The 19,076-nt window shown below is 43.2% G+C and overlaps 5 protein-coding genes across 5 annotated transcripts; 2 read left to right on the forward strand and 3 right to left on the reverse strand.

Annotated features, from left to right (window-relative positions):
- Positions 1-1,639: 1,639 nt before the first annotated feature.
- On the reverse strand, positions 1,640-3,781 carry EAE97_003235 (uncharacterized protein; the record flags this gene model as incomplete). Its single annotated transcript, XM_038873747.1, is given in 2 exon segments — positions 1,640-2,798; positions 2,817-3,781. 2 exon segments carry the CDS (start codon positions 3,779-3,781, stop codon positions 1,640-1,642), a joined length of 2,124 nt encoding a protein of 707 aa, XP_038735610.1.
- A 1,551-nt stretch (positions 3,782-5,332) lies between these two features.
- EAE97_003236 (uncharacterized protein) lies at positions 5,333-7,163 on the reverse strand (the record flags this gene model as incomplete). The annotated part of the gene is made up of 5 exons (XM_038873748.1): positions 5,333-5,761; positions 5,812-6,085; positions 6,135-6,708; positions 6,755-6,944; positions 7,014-7,163. The coding sequence occupies 5 exons, from the start codon at positions 7,161-7,163 to the stop codon at positions 5,333-5,335; spliced, it is 1,617 nt and encodes a 538-aa protein (XP_038735611.1).
- Positions 7,164-8,385: 1,222 nt separating this feature from the next.
- EAE97_003237 (uncharacterized protein) lies at positions 8,386-9,705 on the forward strand (the record flags this gene model as incomplete). Its single annotated transcript, XM_038873749.1, has 1 exon — positions 8,386-9,705. The coding sequence occupies one exon, from the start codon at positions 8,386-8,388 to the stop codon at positions 9,703-9,705; it is 1,320 nt and encodes a 439-aa protein (XP_038735612.1).
- Positions 9,706-10,120: 415 nt separating this feature from the next.
- EAE97_003238 (uncharacterized protein) lies at positions 10,121-12,006 on the reverse strand (the record flags this gene model as incomplete). The annotated part of the gene is made up of 4 exons (XM_038873750.1): positions 10,121-10,407; positions 10,590-11,201; positions 11,265-11,718; positions 11,845-12,006. The coding sequence occupies 4 exons, from the start codon at positions 12,004-12,006 to the stop codon at positions 10,121-10,123; spliced, it is 1,515 nt and encodes a 504-aa protein (XP_038735613.1).
- Positions 12,007-16,012: 4,006 nt separating this feature from the next.
- On the forward strand, positions 16,013-18,706 carry EAE97_003239 (uncharacterized protein; the record flags this gene model as incomplete). Its single annotated transcript, XM_038873751.1, has 1 exon — positions 16,013-18,706. The coding sequence occupies one exon, from the start codon at positions 16,013-16,015 to the stop codon at positions 18,704-18,706; it is 2,694 nt and encodes an 897-aa protein (XP_038735614.1).
- Between the last annotated feature and the right edge of the window lie 370 nt (positions 18,707-19,076).

Genomic DNA, 19,076 nt, shown 5'->3' on the forward strand with positions numbered 1-19,076 from the left:
GTATGCGTACTGCTAATATCACACAATATCACTGTTTGAGCGATCGCGTATGTCAATATATCACAAATACATCATGTGCAAAATTCCACGGTTTGAAAGAGACCGATTTGCGGCTACCCATGGCAATACCGCTCATCCATTCTAAGCTCTTCCGCGAGTAAACATATACGCTAACCATTCATTCGAACACAACACACGCTAACTCCACTCATCACTCTCCTCTCGAATCCCAGATGCGAGACCAATCCGAATGACTCCACTCCACGCCCCTACATCTCCTCAACCAATTCTGCAGCGCCAGATACAAGATCCTAAGATCAACCAGGCGTCTGGCTTCCCGATCTGGCAAGAATAATTTGAAGCCATAGATGATATCCAGATAACGGAAGTCCAACAGATTAACCCACTGGATCGTCGTCGCTCTGGTCGACGCGTGTATGACAAATGCACGCAGGATATCCAAAAACTCATTATATATTCCGGGGCGAGTGTATTGGAATGTGTTCTGAGGTGGTGAAGTCAATATGTGTCGTCGTTGATGATTGTAGAGATTGATCATATGATGTGACGTACCCGAATTTGATGGATATAGTTCCTTGCGTCTGTGTAAGTTGGCTGCGGTGGTGTATTCATGTTGTTCCCTGGGCTTCAATATTATCAGCAAACCTTTGTATCCTATCTTGGGATGTTCACGTTAGTCCCAGGCATTCTATCTCCGTTTAGCACCCACCTGTTGGCTGTCGCAGTTGAGATTATGGAAATATGGGCGTAATAAAGTTGACGTTGACGTTCAGCAAAGAAGTTGACACTGCAAGAGTAAAGCGCCTTTGACAAGATGAGAGGATAATTCGGATGTTGGTAAGCTGAAATATTGCTAATGCTACTGATGCAATAGATATTTAGAATGCTGATAAAAGTGAAATGCTTAAATATTTGTATACCAAGGGTGAATGAAGCTCGAGTAAGTCTTAGAATAAGATATTGAGAAGAAACGTATATAATGAATGATATCTCTGAAAATAAAGAAAGGTACGGTACTGTATCTGGAAGTTTAAGTCTCTTAGAAAAGTGCAAGTACTAACAAGATCTATCATAGGGGCAGCTTATCTACTCGAAAGATCCTATATTAAATTTATATGTAGAAGGAACGGAGCAGATACCGTTACCATGGGCACTATCAAGCTTCCTCATTTGAGTCACCGGTGGCATCCCTTACAGACACTTTCCCAGCATATTCAGCCCCAGCTTTTGTCGAGGCGACGGCATCGGTCAAGGCAAGTGAGTATCTTAAATGGAGCTATAAAGTGGACAAATAGAATAGACAGATGGACTCTGGGTTGAAAATTCGCGTTTTGGGGACATTGTCCGCTCCTTTTTCGCTACCTGTTAGCATCATCACATTAAAGCATACGAATTGCTGCTTCTCATGTATACATCCCAATCACCTCCGAAAAAAAGATGAATTTGTATGACCTTGAATTCTTTAGGCGGTCTGCAATATAGCTCTACGATGTTATCATGCAAATAGTTTTCGCCCTTGTTTGTGGAAGGTAGGTGAAGACAACCCAGAGAGCCAGCCAAGAACCTACGTTTCCTTGAAGATTGGAAAACAAGCATCTTGCTCACGAAGACTCAGACTTCACCATCCACCAAGCTCCTGCTGGATTCGTCCAAGCATCTGAGTACCATGGATACCCATTCCCCGTTTTACTTTAGGAACATGAAACTTAACCAAGTCCTCTTCAACACCTTTCTCATGTTCCAAACCTTCATTTTTGATTCTCAAATTATTAGCACATTTTTCTTCTTCCTTGGCATGTGCTTCAGCTCTAACATTCTTCTTGTTTTTGTAGTCTGCACAGGTTTGGCCTTGATGAGACGCATGACATGGGATACAGGTCTCAACGAGACATTTGGCACAAGTGCGAGATTTGGTGGGAGTATTGACCCGGTATACTTGTTCGCAGTCTTCAGTTGGACAATAATCAAAGTCATTGCGATGATGACGAATATGCGAAGTGAACGATGCATTAAGCAGCTGCTGAAAACTTTTGGATGGTAGATTTTGCTCAATTTCCTGTAGGGAGAGGACGACATCGCATCTAATAGCCTTACAATTGATGGATAGCTCTTGGTCGCTAGGTATAGCCAAGGAGCATAGATGGTCAAAGCATTGAAGGCAATACAAATGGCCACAGTTGGTGCGGATTGGATACTCAGCAGGACACCAGCAAACACTACAGTTGTCTTTTTCTTCACCTGTCTCCATCTTGTCAATCCTGCCAGCAGCAGTACTCCTGGACTTTAAGACTGCCATGGCAATGTGGTAGCTCTTGAAATTCCCAGCAAGTAAGATCTTCTTTGGATTCGACAATATATCAATCGAAGCAACATCTTTTCCAAGAATTGATACTATTTGATCAAATCCGCCACCTGTTACCCACGAAAAATCACTTGGAGTGAGCTTAATAGCGTAGCCTTCTACTTCTGATGTGACAATTCTGTGAAGTGTGTGTTGAGCGCTGTCGATATCTCTGGGCAAACCATAAAGCCGAAGTTGTTGTCTTGTTCTGTCTCGATCAATAACAATGTTACAATCGTTTGCAACCCTCTTGATCTTCATCAATCCAATTGGTTGCATGAAGTAGTCGTTCCAAACTGGCTTACCCCCTACCAGAGCCACCGTACCGATCAATATCTTCTCCAGCTTATTTTTGGCGTTGGCAAAGTTCTCTCCGGGCTTCCCGTCAATCTTTAAAGTTGTGAACCTCTTCGCGACATCAGTGCTTGGGTATGCCCTGATGGTAATTCTCTACCCTATCAGTGCCTTCTTTTCATCTTCAACTTGCGATTGTACAGCCGAGTATATCTTTGTGACAACTTTAAAACGAGTCGAAATAATTTGTTGAGCCATGATTTTTCCCTTTCCCAATATCTCAATGTTTCTATTGTGTAATTGTGCAATCACCTCTCGGGCATCTGACTCGTCTTGAAATCGTACCCTTACTTTAACTCTCTTGGCTGCCGGATCTTGTACAGGATCCCAAGACTCTACGGGGCCAATGGCTGAGCATAATTTCTTGATACATTCACGAGATTCTTCGTCAGATGCCTCATAGCTCGCTCTGCCAATTTCCAATTCATCAGGTCGGTGTTTCTCATCCATCGCACCTAAGATGTCCTCTTTTTCTGCAAACACCGGTACATTCTTCAAGATACATAGAAATCTGTGTTTTTGATCGGTCAAGATGTGAGAGACAATAGGCGAGTCGCAAGCTAAATGTTTTCCTACAACTCTGTAGTAGCCGTTGTTGAAGTTGATGCATATCATATTGGCGACGTCCTCATTTGCATATTTCAGGACGGCCATCTTGGAAGATCGATACCAATTCAAAAACACTTCATGGAAGTCAACTTCACCTGAAAATCCAGAGACGGGAAGCAAACTTGTAGGGACTAGGCTCGCCTTTAATTCAGAGTACATCTTAAATTTTCTCCAACCAGACTCCAATTTTTCGCTTAGAACTGAGCCAACGGTGGAATCTTCAAGTCGCAGGTAGGCAAGAACGGAGGGCGGAGTACCAATGCTAGTAATTCGAATGCAAGTTCCATATGTGCCAAGGTCGAGTCTAGCTAGAATTGTCTCAATGTACTCGATTCTGGTATCCTGTGGCAAGCCGGCGATTCGGATAGCTGTAAAGTCAGACGGAACCGAAATTTTGTAGACTTTTCCTCCATCTTTAAAGATTGTCAAGGTTCCAGAGATTGCTCGTGCAATCATTCCTTTTGGTACATTATCATAGATAATATATCAGTTTTCACTTCAAAAATACTGGCACGTTGAAAAGGGGGGAAGCCATACATAATTCTTAGTGACTGCGGACGGTACATCTAGAACAGCAGATGATGTATCAATGGCAGTGGAAGAAAATGGGTAAGTCTTCTTGGTATATTGCGTATCTGGAGGCTTGGTTTCGTTGTGATCGGGCTCAATTTTGCTGTGTAGGTAAGGGCAATCGCTTCCCTTTGTACACTTTCCTCTGGCAAAAAAATGCAGGTTGTGCGGACGAGAGTTTTTGGAGAAGCTTTCACTTCAATCTCATGACTGAAAGGACAGTTATTACCCCTTTGGCATATTCCTCTGGCAAAAAAGCTACAGAGTGGAGTGGTAGATGTTTTTTGCGATGGAGTTGATGGCTCAATTCTATGGCTAAAAGGACAGTCTTCACCCTTCTGACAATGGCCTTTCGCAAGGAACCTACAAGAAATAAGTTTTGTTGCTATAGGACGTAAATTATGACCGAGAGGCGGATTTTCTTCGTCTGAAATCAATGAAAGAATTACATCAGGCATGTGTTTTGTGATTGTTGTATCATGGCTGTATTGACAAGTGCTGCCACGACCGCACCCGGTGGAATTTATGAAGTACTTGCAGGGTATCATCATAGAGATTTGGTTCTCTCGTCGGATGGATGGCGTTCGAAAGTTGTTGATGTGTTGGGTTTCTTTGGTAGGGAGTGTGAAATTGTTTGTGATGAACACTTATTTCTTCTAACAAACTTCGAGTTGACTTTGCAATTTCAAAGTAGGCCCCTAGTCTGATTATTTTTGAAGATAAAACAAGAGTAACAATATGGCTCTGTTGGAAATCGTGATAGCGAATGTGTTGAAACCTGGCATGAGAATGGGATTGCTTTCCAGTCCACCTTTGAGATTACCCGGCGATACGGATAGTTCTTAGATATTACCAACGATCAGAAAGAATGTAATCGCTCTTGCTCACTGTTTATCTTCGGCAGCCAAACGTAATGAAAGCTGAAAGTACCTAGTGAAACTTACGCGGTCTCATGCCTCACCGTCGCGGAAAAGAGTGAAGATCAAAGAACATCTGTTAAAGTGCTGATCGAAGCGCAAATTATCCCTTGATTGATAGTTTATGTCAAGAGGATAAGTTTGAGACGAAAGTATTATTCGAAGTTATATCGCAAATAGAGATATGATTGGCGGGTAGTGATTAGTGGAGTGCAATGAAAGGGTACTTTGGTGAAGTTGCTTTTAAACGCTTAACAGTCTAATTGAGTACGCTAAGGAACTTGACTTTCGAAGCAAGAGCGTCTGATGGGGTAGAACCTTCCAGATTTATTAGAAGATATGTGCTTATTTGTGAATCTCTTACCTCTCTTCTCTTTCCTCTCTTTCCTCTCTTCCCTTTGCCTTTCTCTTTTTTCTCCTACTACCTTTCATCTCTCGAATCTTCCAGACTTCTCAAGTCAATCCTATATCAAACTTTCCCATTCTACATATCTTTCCGAACCCAGATGCCCCGATGCCATTAACCTATCAATTCCTCCTGATTTGCCCCATTTCGTAACCTCAAAGGCCATTTCTCAACTAATGTGTTCTTGGTTTTTATTCTTAACCCTTCCATTTGACTGATTTCATGCAAGCAACATTCCTTCATAAACCTATCAAAGAGCTCGTCAAGGTCTTGAAACCGAGATCGCGCATCTTTGTATCTCAGAAAGTCTGCATTGTAAGGCTGAAGCATGTCTCGTTGAATTGTCATGTACCTATGTAGTTTTGCTGAATCAGTTTCTATGCTATCAATGTAGTCCTTGTCAGTGCGGCTCTCGTGGACAGCGTTGAGGAATAAAGCAAGAAGTGTGGCGTGCGGATTCTGTGATTTACGCTTCAGGTAAGGAGCGAAAGTCATCAGAAGTTTTCGAGGTCCAATGTAGCCACAGTCTCCAATGTTTGAAACCTGTAGAATGTCAACAATCTATACTACGTTTACAACCGGTTGAAGATTACCTCGATTCTGTCGAAATAACATTTTCCAATGCCACGCTCCTTCATGATACCTGGCAGATTCACTGCATTAAGTTCGAATAGTTGAAAGCGGATTTTCAAATTTTCAATTCGCTTGCAAAAGCTTCGAAGTTGGTCTTGAAGATAGAAGTAAAGGCTGCCATAGATATCGTTTCGAGCCAGTGAAGGTTTAGAAAGGTGTTCTTCGAGAGGCCATCCTTCCAATGGGTCGGCAGAATCCATCATGGGCCAGAATTCAGTGCTCTGAAACAAAGTTCTGTCACTGCATCAGCAAGTACACTTTCAAAAGACTTGAAGGTATTTACGGATTTGGCATAGTGAAATCCTTGCGAGAATTTCCGAAGGGAAGAAGTATGCCGTCAGTACGGAACTTAGTAGCACAGACACGCCAGGCAGGTGGTCGAGTATAAAATTCTCGCTCGACATAATCTCTTCTCGAGGGTGGAAATGTAGTGTCAACCATTACTTTCTGTGCCTTGCTAGCTGATAGTCCATCTGGAACCTTGAAAAACGAAGGAAGAAGATCCCAAGAAGCCTTCGGCAATATCAAACTTATGCTGCGAGTGCCGAATGTCCACGTTTTCGATTGCAAAGATTGCCCAGGGCGGCCAGCTACTTTTTCACAAACATCTTCAATCAACGGGAGTACTTTTTCTCGAAGTTTCCGCAAGTACGACTCGGGTATGAATGCAGAGTACCAGATGTGAATCATGATGTCTGCTGCTCCAATGGGGTCGAATACGAGAGCTGTGAAGAGCAACATTACATTTCGGGCGACAATATCAAAATCCTTGTCGTTAATTATAAGCTCACATTTGCCCTCATACGTAACTGGAAGTTCAACGAGAGACTTTACAACATTTCTAATATCCCCAGATGCTGTAGCCTTGTCAGTCCGCGATTTATACATGGGCTTGACCCTTACCCGCAAATAAAAGATTGAGTTCTTCTAGCAAATCTTTTTCTTCATTCTTGCAACTCTGGATTATATCAATGGCAGGAACATTACACCATAGATGCTTCTTTCTTCCGTGTTGTACCATAGTTACCCACGGCTCAGCTAGAGCAGGATCATCGTCGCCACTAATAAATGCCGGACGTCGTTTCTCCACATCCTACTGTGGTCTCCAAGATTTCTTCATAAATGGAGATTTGTAATCCTTCTTGTGGGTTTTCCAATGTACAACTTGGCAATCTTTGCTGCAATATTGAACCAGAAAGCACCCATTGCAAGCTTTCGAGGCGATTTTAGTACATGGAGTCCCTCCATCATCTTCATCTTGATCAACGTTGGCGCACGTAACTTTTGGATGCTGTTGAGAGGAATCAGCCATGATGATCTCACGATTATTGAATACTCTTGAATACAATATGCGACGAAAGAGTGAGAGACGACTAGAGCTTTCTCATATCAGTTCAACTTCCGCTCGTAATTTCTCATAGAACAGGGTAACACAAAAAACAAATATTCATTACAGGGTATTCATTGGAGCCACCTCAATCAAAAAATCCGATGTAACATACCGATGGGGATCCGCACCTTACCGTCGCGAATGGAACGGAACAAACACATTACTGCAATCATCCGACGTAGTTGGAAACACGCTCAGGATTTCTTGTTTGATTTCCTTGATTTAAGTCCTTAATTTAGAGCACATTCTTTAGACCGTTTTCTGTATTTTTCATTCTGTATAGGCATACTAAATTTCGTTTGAATATCATGATTTGAATCTCACATCAAACATAGCGGCAGATAATGACTAATACCCCCTCAACCCCCCTTTCTTTCTGACATATTCCAACCAACAAAGCACCACAGGTCAAAAATAAAGTTTCAAATCTCAATGGCCGATATTCTTCTCTTGCTTTGGATCACAAAGAAACATTTCGCTTACCACACAGAATTTCAATTCCTAACAACCTTATCTCAAGATAGAAAATGAAAATTGCCACTTCAACCCCAGAGGACAGCGAGAAGGAATTATCGGTCTTTTATACTAAAACAGCCCAGGCATCATGAATGAATGTTTCAAAGAAATCCTGCCTTAAATAACTTCAAATGCGAGTGGTAATGTTTTCATGAATGATAGAAGATAGACCAAAAAAGCGGCCGCCAACCGGCCTGGAAAGAAATTTTTTCCTCGGGTCTAATAATCTCTTTCGCAAGAGCGATTTGACGTTTGGGTTGGATTTGGCAATGCAATGGTCTCGAGACCTGTTTTTGAACCGCCAACAATACACATTCGCCGATGCGGGATTTTGCTGGTTATATGTTTGTATGTTTGTGCTGAGTTGTTGGTGGTTGATTTTTTCAATTTTGACGGATCGTTCAACCCAGATATTCACAATCGTCATATTTTACCTCAATTTGCTTTACCATTTCTATGTCAAAGGAACACTTACACAGTTAGTGGCTGTAGATTTATATCCGCATAACTTCAACACCCTCCTCGACTTCTTACACCATCCCCAACATCACCGAAATAAATTCATTGATTCCATTCTTATCATCATCATTATCGTCAACCTCTCTATACTCACCCTCCATCCCAAACCATGCCCAGATATCAAGTCTATAGTCTCTCCACGAGTAACCCCCTCCTCAGCACTGAGCTCCTCTTCCTCTTCGATCCCGACGCGACTAACTCTACCCCCTCCTCTCTCAAATGCTTCTACCACGAATCCATCACTCCCCCCTCCTCCCGCTCCTCATCCAACTCTCTTCTCACTGCCACCCAAACCTCCCTCCTCAGCAACCTCGAATACCTCGGCTACATTCACGGCAAATCCCGCATGAAAAAAGCATGCAAGCTGGCTAAAACCGTGAAACGGGGTATGGAGTGTCCTTTTAAGACATTCACGAATGACGTTGTAAGAATTTGGATTCAAGAGAGATTACTGCGCTGGGGGCGGGAGCACAAACCATGTGAAGTCAAAGACTCGATTCTGGAAGCAGAGACTCTCGAGACTGAGGATAGGAAGGGAGGAATCTCGAAGTACGAAAAGGGAATGATTGAGGGGAGAAGGGCTCAGAGTGGAGGGTATGAGGATGATGACTCTTCATCTTCATCTTCATCGTCATCCTCCTCTTCACTTGCGTCCTCCTCCCCATCTCAACGTTCCCTCGGCCGCTCAACCCGCGAATCCCACCGACGTCTCTCCAGAGCCCGAACAACCCACAACCCACCCTCAAGCACACACAGCTGGTCGAAAAAAACCTCCTCCAACCCCTCCAAGCGCATCTCCTTCTCCGTTTCCCTTTCCGCAAATTCAAGTTCCAATCCCCGACGCAAATCTTCATCTCACTCTCGCTCTCGCTCTCGCTCTCGGGCTCCACCCTCTTCCTATCACGATCAAACCCCCGATCACGATTCCGGAATCGGTATGTCCGAAGACGAATTCAACCCCCACGACGATGAAAATGACGATGCGAAATCACATGTATCCAAATCATCCGTCAATCCCGGCTCCTCCATCTCGCACTCCGATCGTTCCTATTCTTCTTCCCGCTCCTCCCCCCATTCCTCCCATGGCGCCCACCCCAAAAAAGATGTCTCGCCCTCTATTTGGAACCTCAGTAACCAACGCGAACATGAAGATGCGATCCGTGAACGCATCTATAACGCTAAGATCGCTGAGTATAGCAATTCTTCCTCTTCTTCTACTTCTTCTTCATCTTCTTCTTCGCATCACCCCCCTCCTTCTTCCTCTTCAGGTTCAAGCTCACAATCCCGATCGCGAGCACAATCGCGAAAAGGTCAGACCCCCAGCCAGTCATTCCACGCACCGCGTTCTAGTGATCCATTTGGACTTAATGATCCGTTTCGACTTTCGAGCGCGGGGGAATCGGGGTCTCATCCATGGATTCGGCGATGAGATTGGGTTTTTTGGTTGTAGGATACAATAGGACAGTATGGGTAAGATAGAGTGGGTATCGATTAGTCTTTGTGTTGGATTTCTTGGACGAAGAGAGGTAGTTTGTTCTTGTAGCTTTCGAGTTGAGTTGCCGAATAAGAAGGATACCATTCCTAGCTCCTAGCATTTGAATAATTCTATCGAATAGTATAACACATTACATTATAAACAACAACAACATAGTACAATATTAGCAAAAAACCATCCTCTCCATCTTATACCGCACTGTATCATACAATATCATAACACAACGTAATCGACCAAAACTCCACCTCACTTAGGTATCATCTCGCCAAAATTCAAACCCAGCCTCACAAACCATCCACATTTCATCAACGCAAACTTTTATACATGTCCTCCTCTTACCCACAACACCCTACAGCCACCCATGGAACCCTGGTTTCCCCCCTTGTATCCTCCACTGCTCTCCCTTCCAAATCAATGCCCCAACTGGTCCAAAAAACACAAATAACACAACTGCAAACGTAAACCACGCCCATGTAAATCCTGCTTTATCTGCAAATGGCAACGCGAAATATCCGACTACGAACGAGAGACCGCGGGAGAGATTGAAGAGAACGCCTGTTTCGGGAGTTTGTGGCTTATAGCAGTCTGAGACGTAGGCATAGAGGGTTGTGGAAGCGATTTGAAGACCGAAGACACCTGCGGAGGAATGTTAGGCAGGGTTAGGTAAGGGAAGAAGTGGGGTTGAAGCGGGAGAATAAGGTTTGAAAAGAAGGTTCGAAGTGTGGTTTCATGGGAAAGGATAGGGAAGAGGGGTTCAGAGAAAGAGGAACATTGAGGGAATGAAATGGAAAATAAAAGCAAGTGAACCATGAACATACCAAGAGCCAGCCCAATGAGCGGAATAATAAAATGAGTTTTCCCCACCGTAGCTCCAAAAACAATCAATCCCATTGGCATGAATACCGCAGATAAGCAACAAAGATAAAGTCTATATTCTGGTTTCCTTATATCTCCATTCTTCTTCGCCATACGATACATGACAAAATCACTTGCTTTTCCAGCGCTGAATTCTCCCAATAAACTACCAATCATGAGTGAGACTCCCAGACAGGCACCTATTGGACCAGACTTCAGGTTATAGAATTCAGTATAGATGGCGGCGATAGAGATGGCAGGCATGACGTTGATGAAAGTCCATCCCCATGTGTAGTACCAGAATGGAAAGAGAATCGAAGGATAGCGGAGCATGTAGAAAGATTCTAGGAAGTGAGAAAATTGGAGTGAGCGATTAGGGAGACAATTCCCGCGAAAATCAAAGAGAAGTTCATAGTACGTCCGGGTTTTGGCGCGTGTGGAGAGGTAAGATGGGTCGCGAGAGAAGAGAGTTTCTGGAAAAAGGAAAATGGCGAGAAAGAGAGAAACGCAGGTGCTGATGACTCCAATCCAGTAGTCCCATTGCCAGCCTAGGGATGAGCCAAGGAAACCGCCGACTAAATTGATTATGTTAGCTGGATTTTCGAGGAAAGCGTAAAACTGAAGGTGGCTTGACTCACTAATCGCAGCCACATGAGCACCGTTCGTAACAAAGAGGGAGTATACACCAGTAGCCTCGCCTCTCTGATGGAGAAAAAACATATCATTCACACAGGCGGTACCCACCGACATCATTCCACCGAACCCAAAGCCACAAAGAGCACGTGTACCCACAAGTTGTGAAAAAGTGTTTGAACGAGCCGATGTTACTCCTCCAATAATAGTCAAAACTATTGCAAATAAGGTGATAGGTCTACGACCATAGATGTTCGCCAAAGGCGCATAAATGAATGGTGAAACACCACCCATGATAATTGCCGTAGTTGTGCTGTACGAAGCCACTTTTGGACTAACATTAAGCGCATCACTCAGGAGAACCAGACTCGGATTCACGAGTGCAGCATTGTAAGGTCCTAAGAATGCCATGTAGCCAACTTGAATCAAGACGGCCCATTTGAGCCATGCTGGCCAGTTCTAGTCGATCATCAACTATGTACTTTCTTTATCGAATGGATAAAATCTTGTTAAGATGAAAGGATGTATTTGGAATCTTGAGATAACCCGGCAATATCGGGTCATGATTAGAAAATTACAACATACCAATGGATCATCTTTAAAGCGACTGGGCTGGGGTACCAATGGTAATCCATGTTGATCAAGCTTGATTTCTGGGGTTGGAGATGTCGAATTTGATTCCTCCACACAGAGGGCAGATTTTTGATGAGAGTCAAATTGGTCAATATTTGATTGACTTGATGACATATTGGGATTTTTGATGCGAAGACAAGAACTGCTGACCTTTATCCTTGATCAGGAAAAGATTGTTGGTTGACCAAAAGGGTGAAAGTGGTTTTGAGAGATTTGAGAGTTTTGGAAGATTTCGAGGACCTATCCCGAACTACATGCTCATGCTGATATTGTTGTACTATGAAAAGAAAGGGCATTAGCTCCTTTGCTTGTATAGGTATATATAAGTATATATAAAGAAGAAGATATATTCATGTGCTTTTGGAGGACTTTGTGTAGAGGAATCATCCAAGTATTATATCTTGTACTATAGATTCATAATAACTATATGGGAAAACAGCAAACGAGCATAATCCTTACGGAGGTAGCATACGATCGATATGTTGCCTTCCAACAACCTTCCAGATGATTATTGGAATGATCAACGAAGTGTACTTCGTACAGCAACAAAACAAAAAGACGGTACAACATACCTCTTTCTGAACGATCCGATCTGAAAAGAAGGACCCGAGAGAATGGGAAAGCAAGACCAATGAGGCACAAATGTATGTTACAATAGCTTGACAGGGCAGGTAGGACAAGGTAGAAGAAAACAAGAGATTGTGTAACCAATGGGGATTAGTTTATGGATTAGATATATACGGAGTATGTACTCTGCATGTGTACATGTCCTCCGTATGGATGTAAGGATTACAATGTTCTCGAACGATGGATGAGATTTAATAATTGTAAAAGTGGATTGATAGATTGATAGATTGATTGATAGATTGATAGATAGATTGGCAGATAGATTGATTGATTCAATAACCTTATGAAATAAACCAACTGTTTTTGATACAAGGAATACAGCTTAAGAAGTAAATTGACCGAGTAAAATCGATCGTTCAATGGGGGGTATATATTGTAGGTAGGAAACAGCGACGGCGGTTGTTTAAAAGAGGAAGAAGAAGTAAGAGAAGGAGGAGAAGGGCAGGGAAAAGATACTAAACCGGTATGTATGTCTTTCTTTTTTGACTTGAGTGAAGGAACAATGTGATGACGGACATACCCAAGCATATAATTGTTATATCAACTCCCACTACTTTTCATTTCTTTTTCTTTTATTTTTTCTTCTTCATTCTTTCCCCATTTTATACCTAGTCGGCGGAGTGCTAATCTCAGCTAATGAGTTGTATTGGATACGAAAAAGCTTGTTAGATACCTACGGAAGAGAGAAAGAAGCATCATCTTTGCTTGGGCTTGGGAGTAACTCAAAAGAGTGAGAGGTAAAAGAGGGGAGGGGAGGAGAGGAAACGAGAAGGGGAAGGGGAAGGCGTTTATGGGGCGTCTGAGTGGAGACTTGGCCCGAACTTGATTAAGTTTGAACTTTGATTTTCAATTTCCACTTTTAATGACCCATCTCGAGCTTTGATTTGCTCGCTTAGAAAGTATCTTACGCACTCTCTGTGGATCAAAAATGGAGATACAATACCAAAAAATAGCTAGTACGGTGGGAGGTTCGAGGGAGACTCGGAGGGTGAATGTGTGACACAGTGTGAGTGTGCGAGTGTGCCGAGAGATGGATGATTATATAAGCAAGGATACATACAATTTAAAGCAAAGGACCTGCTGGGGCAACAATGATGACCGGTACTTTTTACTTGGGTGGGTACCTACCTATACCTTTACCTACTAGGTAGGTGGCGAATAAAAGCAGCAACTCGAACTAGATAAAGACGTCAGGTGATGGAATTGTGTGATTTTGGATCATTTTCGACAGCTACCGGTAACGGAGGTTTGTTAAGAGCCATAATATTTTAATCCGTATACATATATACTAAAGAGATGTTGTTTTACCGGTATGTCCAAATACGAGGTAAATCGTAAATTGTTGAAATTTGGTTTACGGAGTGTGATTATAGGGGGTTCGGGGGCAATCAATGGATACTAGGTACCTGGGTATTTACTCGTAACAGGTCACAGTACCTTTCAATGACTGGAGACTGGCTCCAGTGTATCGGTACCGACGGGAAAAATGAGGTCTGATGGCTAATTGATCATGGACAATGGACAATAGACAATGGACAATGAATAACGGATAATGGTTGGATAATGTTGAATGGCATGTTACATTTCATTGAGATTCCTCGAATCAGAAAGTCAATGCTATTTGGAAAGAACTGGTATCCAATGAATCATGAGAGTATAGTAAGCAAACTATATTGAATCATACCTACATAGTCATCTGACCAAGTATTGGAATATGTATCGATATAAATATCGATAAGATAAGAATGATTCACTCACGCGATGCATCAACGCCTGCTCGGGTCGATCTCCTTATTTTTATATGTACTAGATATACCCAAGTACCAGAGGTGACCAATGGCCATAAGTTTAACCCGAAAATATGATGGGTGACATGAGGGAGATGGATTCCCCTCAATCTACGATAACAACTGATGAATATCATGTATTAGATTTGCTTTTTTCAGACTTTCACCTCGTCAAGAACTACCAAGTTGAGATGGATGACACCTACTAAGGACTTAAATACTAGGGATCTACTGTGATGAGCAGCTTAGAGGGGCGAGGAGGGGATGCATTTGATATATGGACTATGCAATTTGTAAGATCGCAGTACTTGATTGAGTTTATGGTAGCTTAAGATCTACCTGTCATTGAAACCTATTGATTCTCTTCGGAGCAAACTTCCAACTTTACGCATCTGTCTGCAGTAGTATACTTTCATACTAAGGTAATGTTCCGATTAGGTCATTTCCGGGGGTTGATCATAGGAAAGTCTTACAAGTTACAAACAAGTTAACCTTACAGTACCGGTACAAGTCCAAGTCCAGGTTGAAGTCCAAGTCCAAGTCCAAGTCCAAGTCCAAGTCCAAGTCCAACATTATAGTATCGTTAGTATTCGGAAATAAGAGGAAGACCTAATGAGCGATTACCTAGGTACCCTTGGTACATATACAATTTCAAGGGTATCGACACGGAGTAGAGAGTTTTAGATACTACCAGGTACTTATACCTACATCTACCGACAAATCATTAACTCTAATTACCTATTATACTCTGACCTCTCGCACGCGACGCGACGGACGGTTGATATTGTCCATATAGAGCCTCTGTATACCTAGATAGTCTCTACTCACTAGTGCTTATTGAACCTGTCTTCCAACATTTTTGGACTGGTAAAATATAACGAATCCTCGTTAAGGGAAATGAATATCTACCCAGGCTCCTAGGTAGGAAGGGACATATGGATGTCTGTCTGTACCTAGGTAGGTATGTGCCGGTACTTTTTAATGTTTACCTACATGACATGACCACCCACTGGCACTGGCACTGACCCAAAACGATGGCGAGAAAAAAAAAGAAGCTAATGAAAAAAGTTGATAAGTCAGCATCAGCATCAGCATCAGCATCAACATCAGCAACTAACATCGACTTCTCTCCTCCCTCTCCCCACTACCTACCTACCAACCAACCTACCTACCTATGATAAACCTACTAGACATTTCTTTTATCCTTGGTCACTTCATTGCCCTTTTCTAATTACCATAATATTCCTTCCTTGTACCTACTTATTACCTAACCCAAATTTAAACTCTTCATACTCCTTCCTTCGTCTTTATACTAGCCATCTAGTCCATATTGTATCTTTCCCCATTTATATTTCAATCCATATCACACACACGAGATCTGAGATCTGTCAATCAGTCAATCGCATTCAGATACTACCTAGCACGTAGTACTAGCACGTACTAGTACACTAATTGCACTTCATCCGAGTGATTGTATTGTTCCTGTCTAGTCATACAATCATAACGAAATGAATTGATACATCTTCATTCCTGTATCCAAAACCCTCATCCATAAATCTCCATAATTCATCATAACCCTTCATATACATTATTTTCACAAATTATTGATCATCATATCAAAATCTACACGACTCTCTATCCCTTGACACCCCGGATTTTGCGGGTCAGATCTCACTCTTCCCTCCTCCCCTTCCTGCGCATAGAAGATGGATTCATCCAAAAAGAAAAAGTCTAGCAAGATGCGTATTGCGGATCACCTGCGAAAAAGAACTCTGAAATCTTGCGATCGTTGCAAACAGCGTAGAGTGCGTTGCCTACAACATGGAGACGCTCCCTGCCAGAATTGTGCGGAAGCCCGTGTAGAATGTAAATTCACCTTACCCCGGAAGACTCGAATCTATGGAAGTGTCGAAACGCTTAGTATGCGATATCGCGTGCTGGATGCGATTGTCAAAGGAATGTTTCCCAATAAGAATACAAGTGATATCGACGTTCTATACGAGATTGCTGCAGAGCATAGCATAGAGTTGCCTGACTTCACAGGAGACAATCTTACTATGGGCGACGTACGCATGGATGAAGTTTTTGCACACGTCCCAAAGGAATTGTCATCGTCACCAGCTTATTCCGACGGTAGCCAACGGACTTTGAAAGAAGAGCCAACGCCAACAGAGAGATCTGTAACCTTACCCAGTTCACCACAGGAAACACTTGTTCCCACACCCTCAGGGGGACAATCACATTTCATTGGACCTTCTTCAAGTTTTGGATTTGCCCTCAATCTTCGTGCGCTGGTAGGATCGTATGCTCAAGTTCTTGAACCGAACAATCCAAGTATGAAGTTGATGGTAAACTTCGCGACTTCAAAATGGAGCAAAGGTTTAGAGCCAAAGGCGGCCGAAGAAAAGCACACCGCCCCTGGACCAGCAGATCTCGAACGAGATTCTCAAGTATCTAGAAGCCGTCACGTGCTTCCGCTTGTCCCAGGCAAAGATCCTTCGGAAAAAGAGCCTCTATCTTCGCTTCTACCCGCTCGAGAAATCGCGGATGTCTTGGTTCGGTCTTTCTTTGACCATGTTCACCCAGATTTTATGCTTTTTAGACGTCGCTCTTTTGAGCAGCGCTACGAGAGCACCTGGAGCCAACTTGGTAATCAGGTACAAGATTTCGAGCCCGGGTGGCTATGTTCTATTCTCATGGTTCTAGTACTTGGAGCTCAAATCATCGAGCCACAGGATGATTTGTACCTGCAAATGATTCACAATTATAAAGTATGGGTACAGTCGCGAGTGTCCCAACTTCAATATACCAGTACACTAGTCAATATTCAAGCTCTACTCCTTTTGCATATGTATTTACATAACATGTCCGAACGCAATGCAGCTTGGACGATGCTAGGTGCGGTTTTAAGAATGGCTATGACTCTTGGAATGCACCGAGAAGGAGGCAACAAAAATCTCGATCCAGGCGAAATAGAGGTTCGCCGCCGTGTGTGGTGGACAATTTACGTACTCGAACAGAATTCATGCACGATACTGGGCAGACCCTCTTCTATCGACGATACGGAAGTCACCATTAGGTATCCCAACGAAGATCTTCTTGATGGCAGTGCACATGTACCTGTGGCATATATCGAGGAGTTGTGTCGTTTGACAAGGATAATGGCGCGTACTAGCAAGAGGATGTATCCCTCTAACGTCATTTTATCCCCAGATGATGAGAAACTCAGGATTACTCAGGCCTGTGGATTAATCTCGGAGTTGAATGATTGGCGCGACCGCTTGCCACCACACCTTCGCCTCGGACTTCATGGAATTTCACGTGCCCACTCGCGTGCGATTTATCTACTTCATCTTCAGTTCCATCTTGTACAGTCGCTTGTTACTCGACCTTACGCGGTACGGAAAGCGATGCTGCAGGTAGCGCGGAAAAAAGGGAAGCATGTTCGCGCCAACCATCTCGGTGAAAAAGAACACGAATTGAGTTACCAATGTGGTCTTTCATCCAAAGAAGCTCTTAAACTCATCCATCAACTTATCACTTTGAACCAATTCAATGGTGTAACCTGGATTGATCCTTACTATGTATATCACAGTGTGGCCGTAATCGCGTTGGAGTTCCTAGCGAAAGATGAGCCAGACAATGGCGAAGACATCTCTCGCAGGAAAGCAGTCTTTGATATAAGGAACGCGATGGACAACATTCGTCTTTGTCCAGTCTTCGCTATGCTCACACAGGTATCTTTCCAATTTGCTCAAATTGTCGGCATAATCGATAACCATGTGACTACCGCACAATCTCAACATTACGACGCCACGCAGATGCAGTCTCATGTTCAAGCCATCCCTGATATCGACATTGAATTCGAAAATCCTCAGCAGAGCAATATCGACAACGTCTTTGATTTGATTCTAGGGAATAACTTCAGTATTCCTTGGAAAGTTGGACCGGACGGCTTTACTCATAATCAACAAGTCTCGGCCCCGATGATGGAGCCATACATGAATCGTAGCGTGCCGGTTATGGATGAACAAGCTGCCGCCACAGCAATGCAGGGAATGCAATCACAGCAGCCATATGTAAGTTGGGCCACGGGTGGATACGGAGTGATGCCTACACATGCGCAGTATGGAAGTACATCGGCAACTCCATCGCATATCAACAGCAATAGCAACGGCAACGGTCAATCGCATACCCAGTATTCAAGCTCAACAGCGGCCCCATCGCAGTTCCCAGTAACAGCACCATCGCACGTCAATAGTAATGGCAACGGCAGCGGCTCCTCTCATGCGCAATATGCAAATCAGCGAAATCCGTCACATCTTCACAGTAATGGTAACGGACATCCGCATGCGCAATATTCGAACTCTCATTCTGATTACGAGCATCGGAGGAACTAATCACTTTTAACGTATTGTGGGTATGTTGGTATCGAGGTATTGAAAATGGGTATGCGAGTGGGAAAAGTAGGAGTAATGAGCTAAGGGGTGTGGAAGGTTTAACCATGTGTAATTTGCCGGATTTTTGCGGGGTTTTGGAGTCTGGAGCCACTGGCAGGAGTCGGAAAACCGGACGCAAATTATGGATTTGGGGGTTCGGAGTAACGATGATTGTTTATTGTGCAATAACTTGGGAAATGGGACGGAATATAGAAATTCTGAATTCTGGAAGAGAAGACTAGGAAGACAACGGTGCAATTGTGCACGATGGTAGATGAATAGATGATGGGATCTGTTCCGGTGGGAAATTGAAATGGGAATGGAGATTGGG

This window comes from Botrytis byssoidea (genome assembly GCF_014898295.1).
Source record: "Botrytis byssoidea strain MUCL 94 chromosome Unknown BBYS_005, whole genome shotgun sequence".
Classification (NCBI taxonomy): Eukaryota; Fungi; Ascomycota; class Leotiomycetes; order Helotiales; family Sclerotiniaceae; genus Botrytis; species Botrytis byssoidea.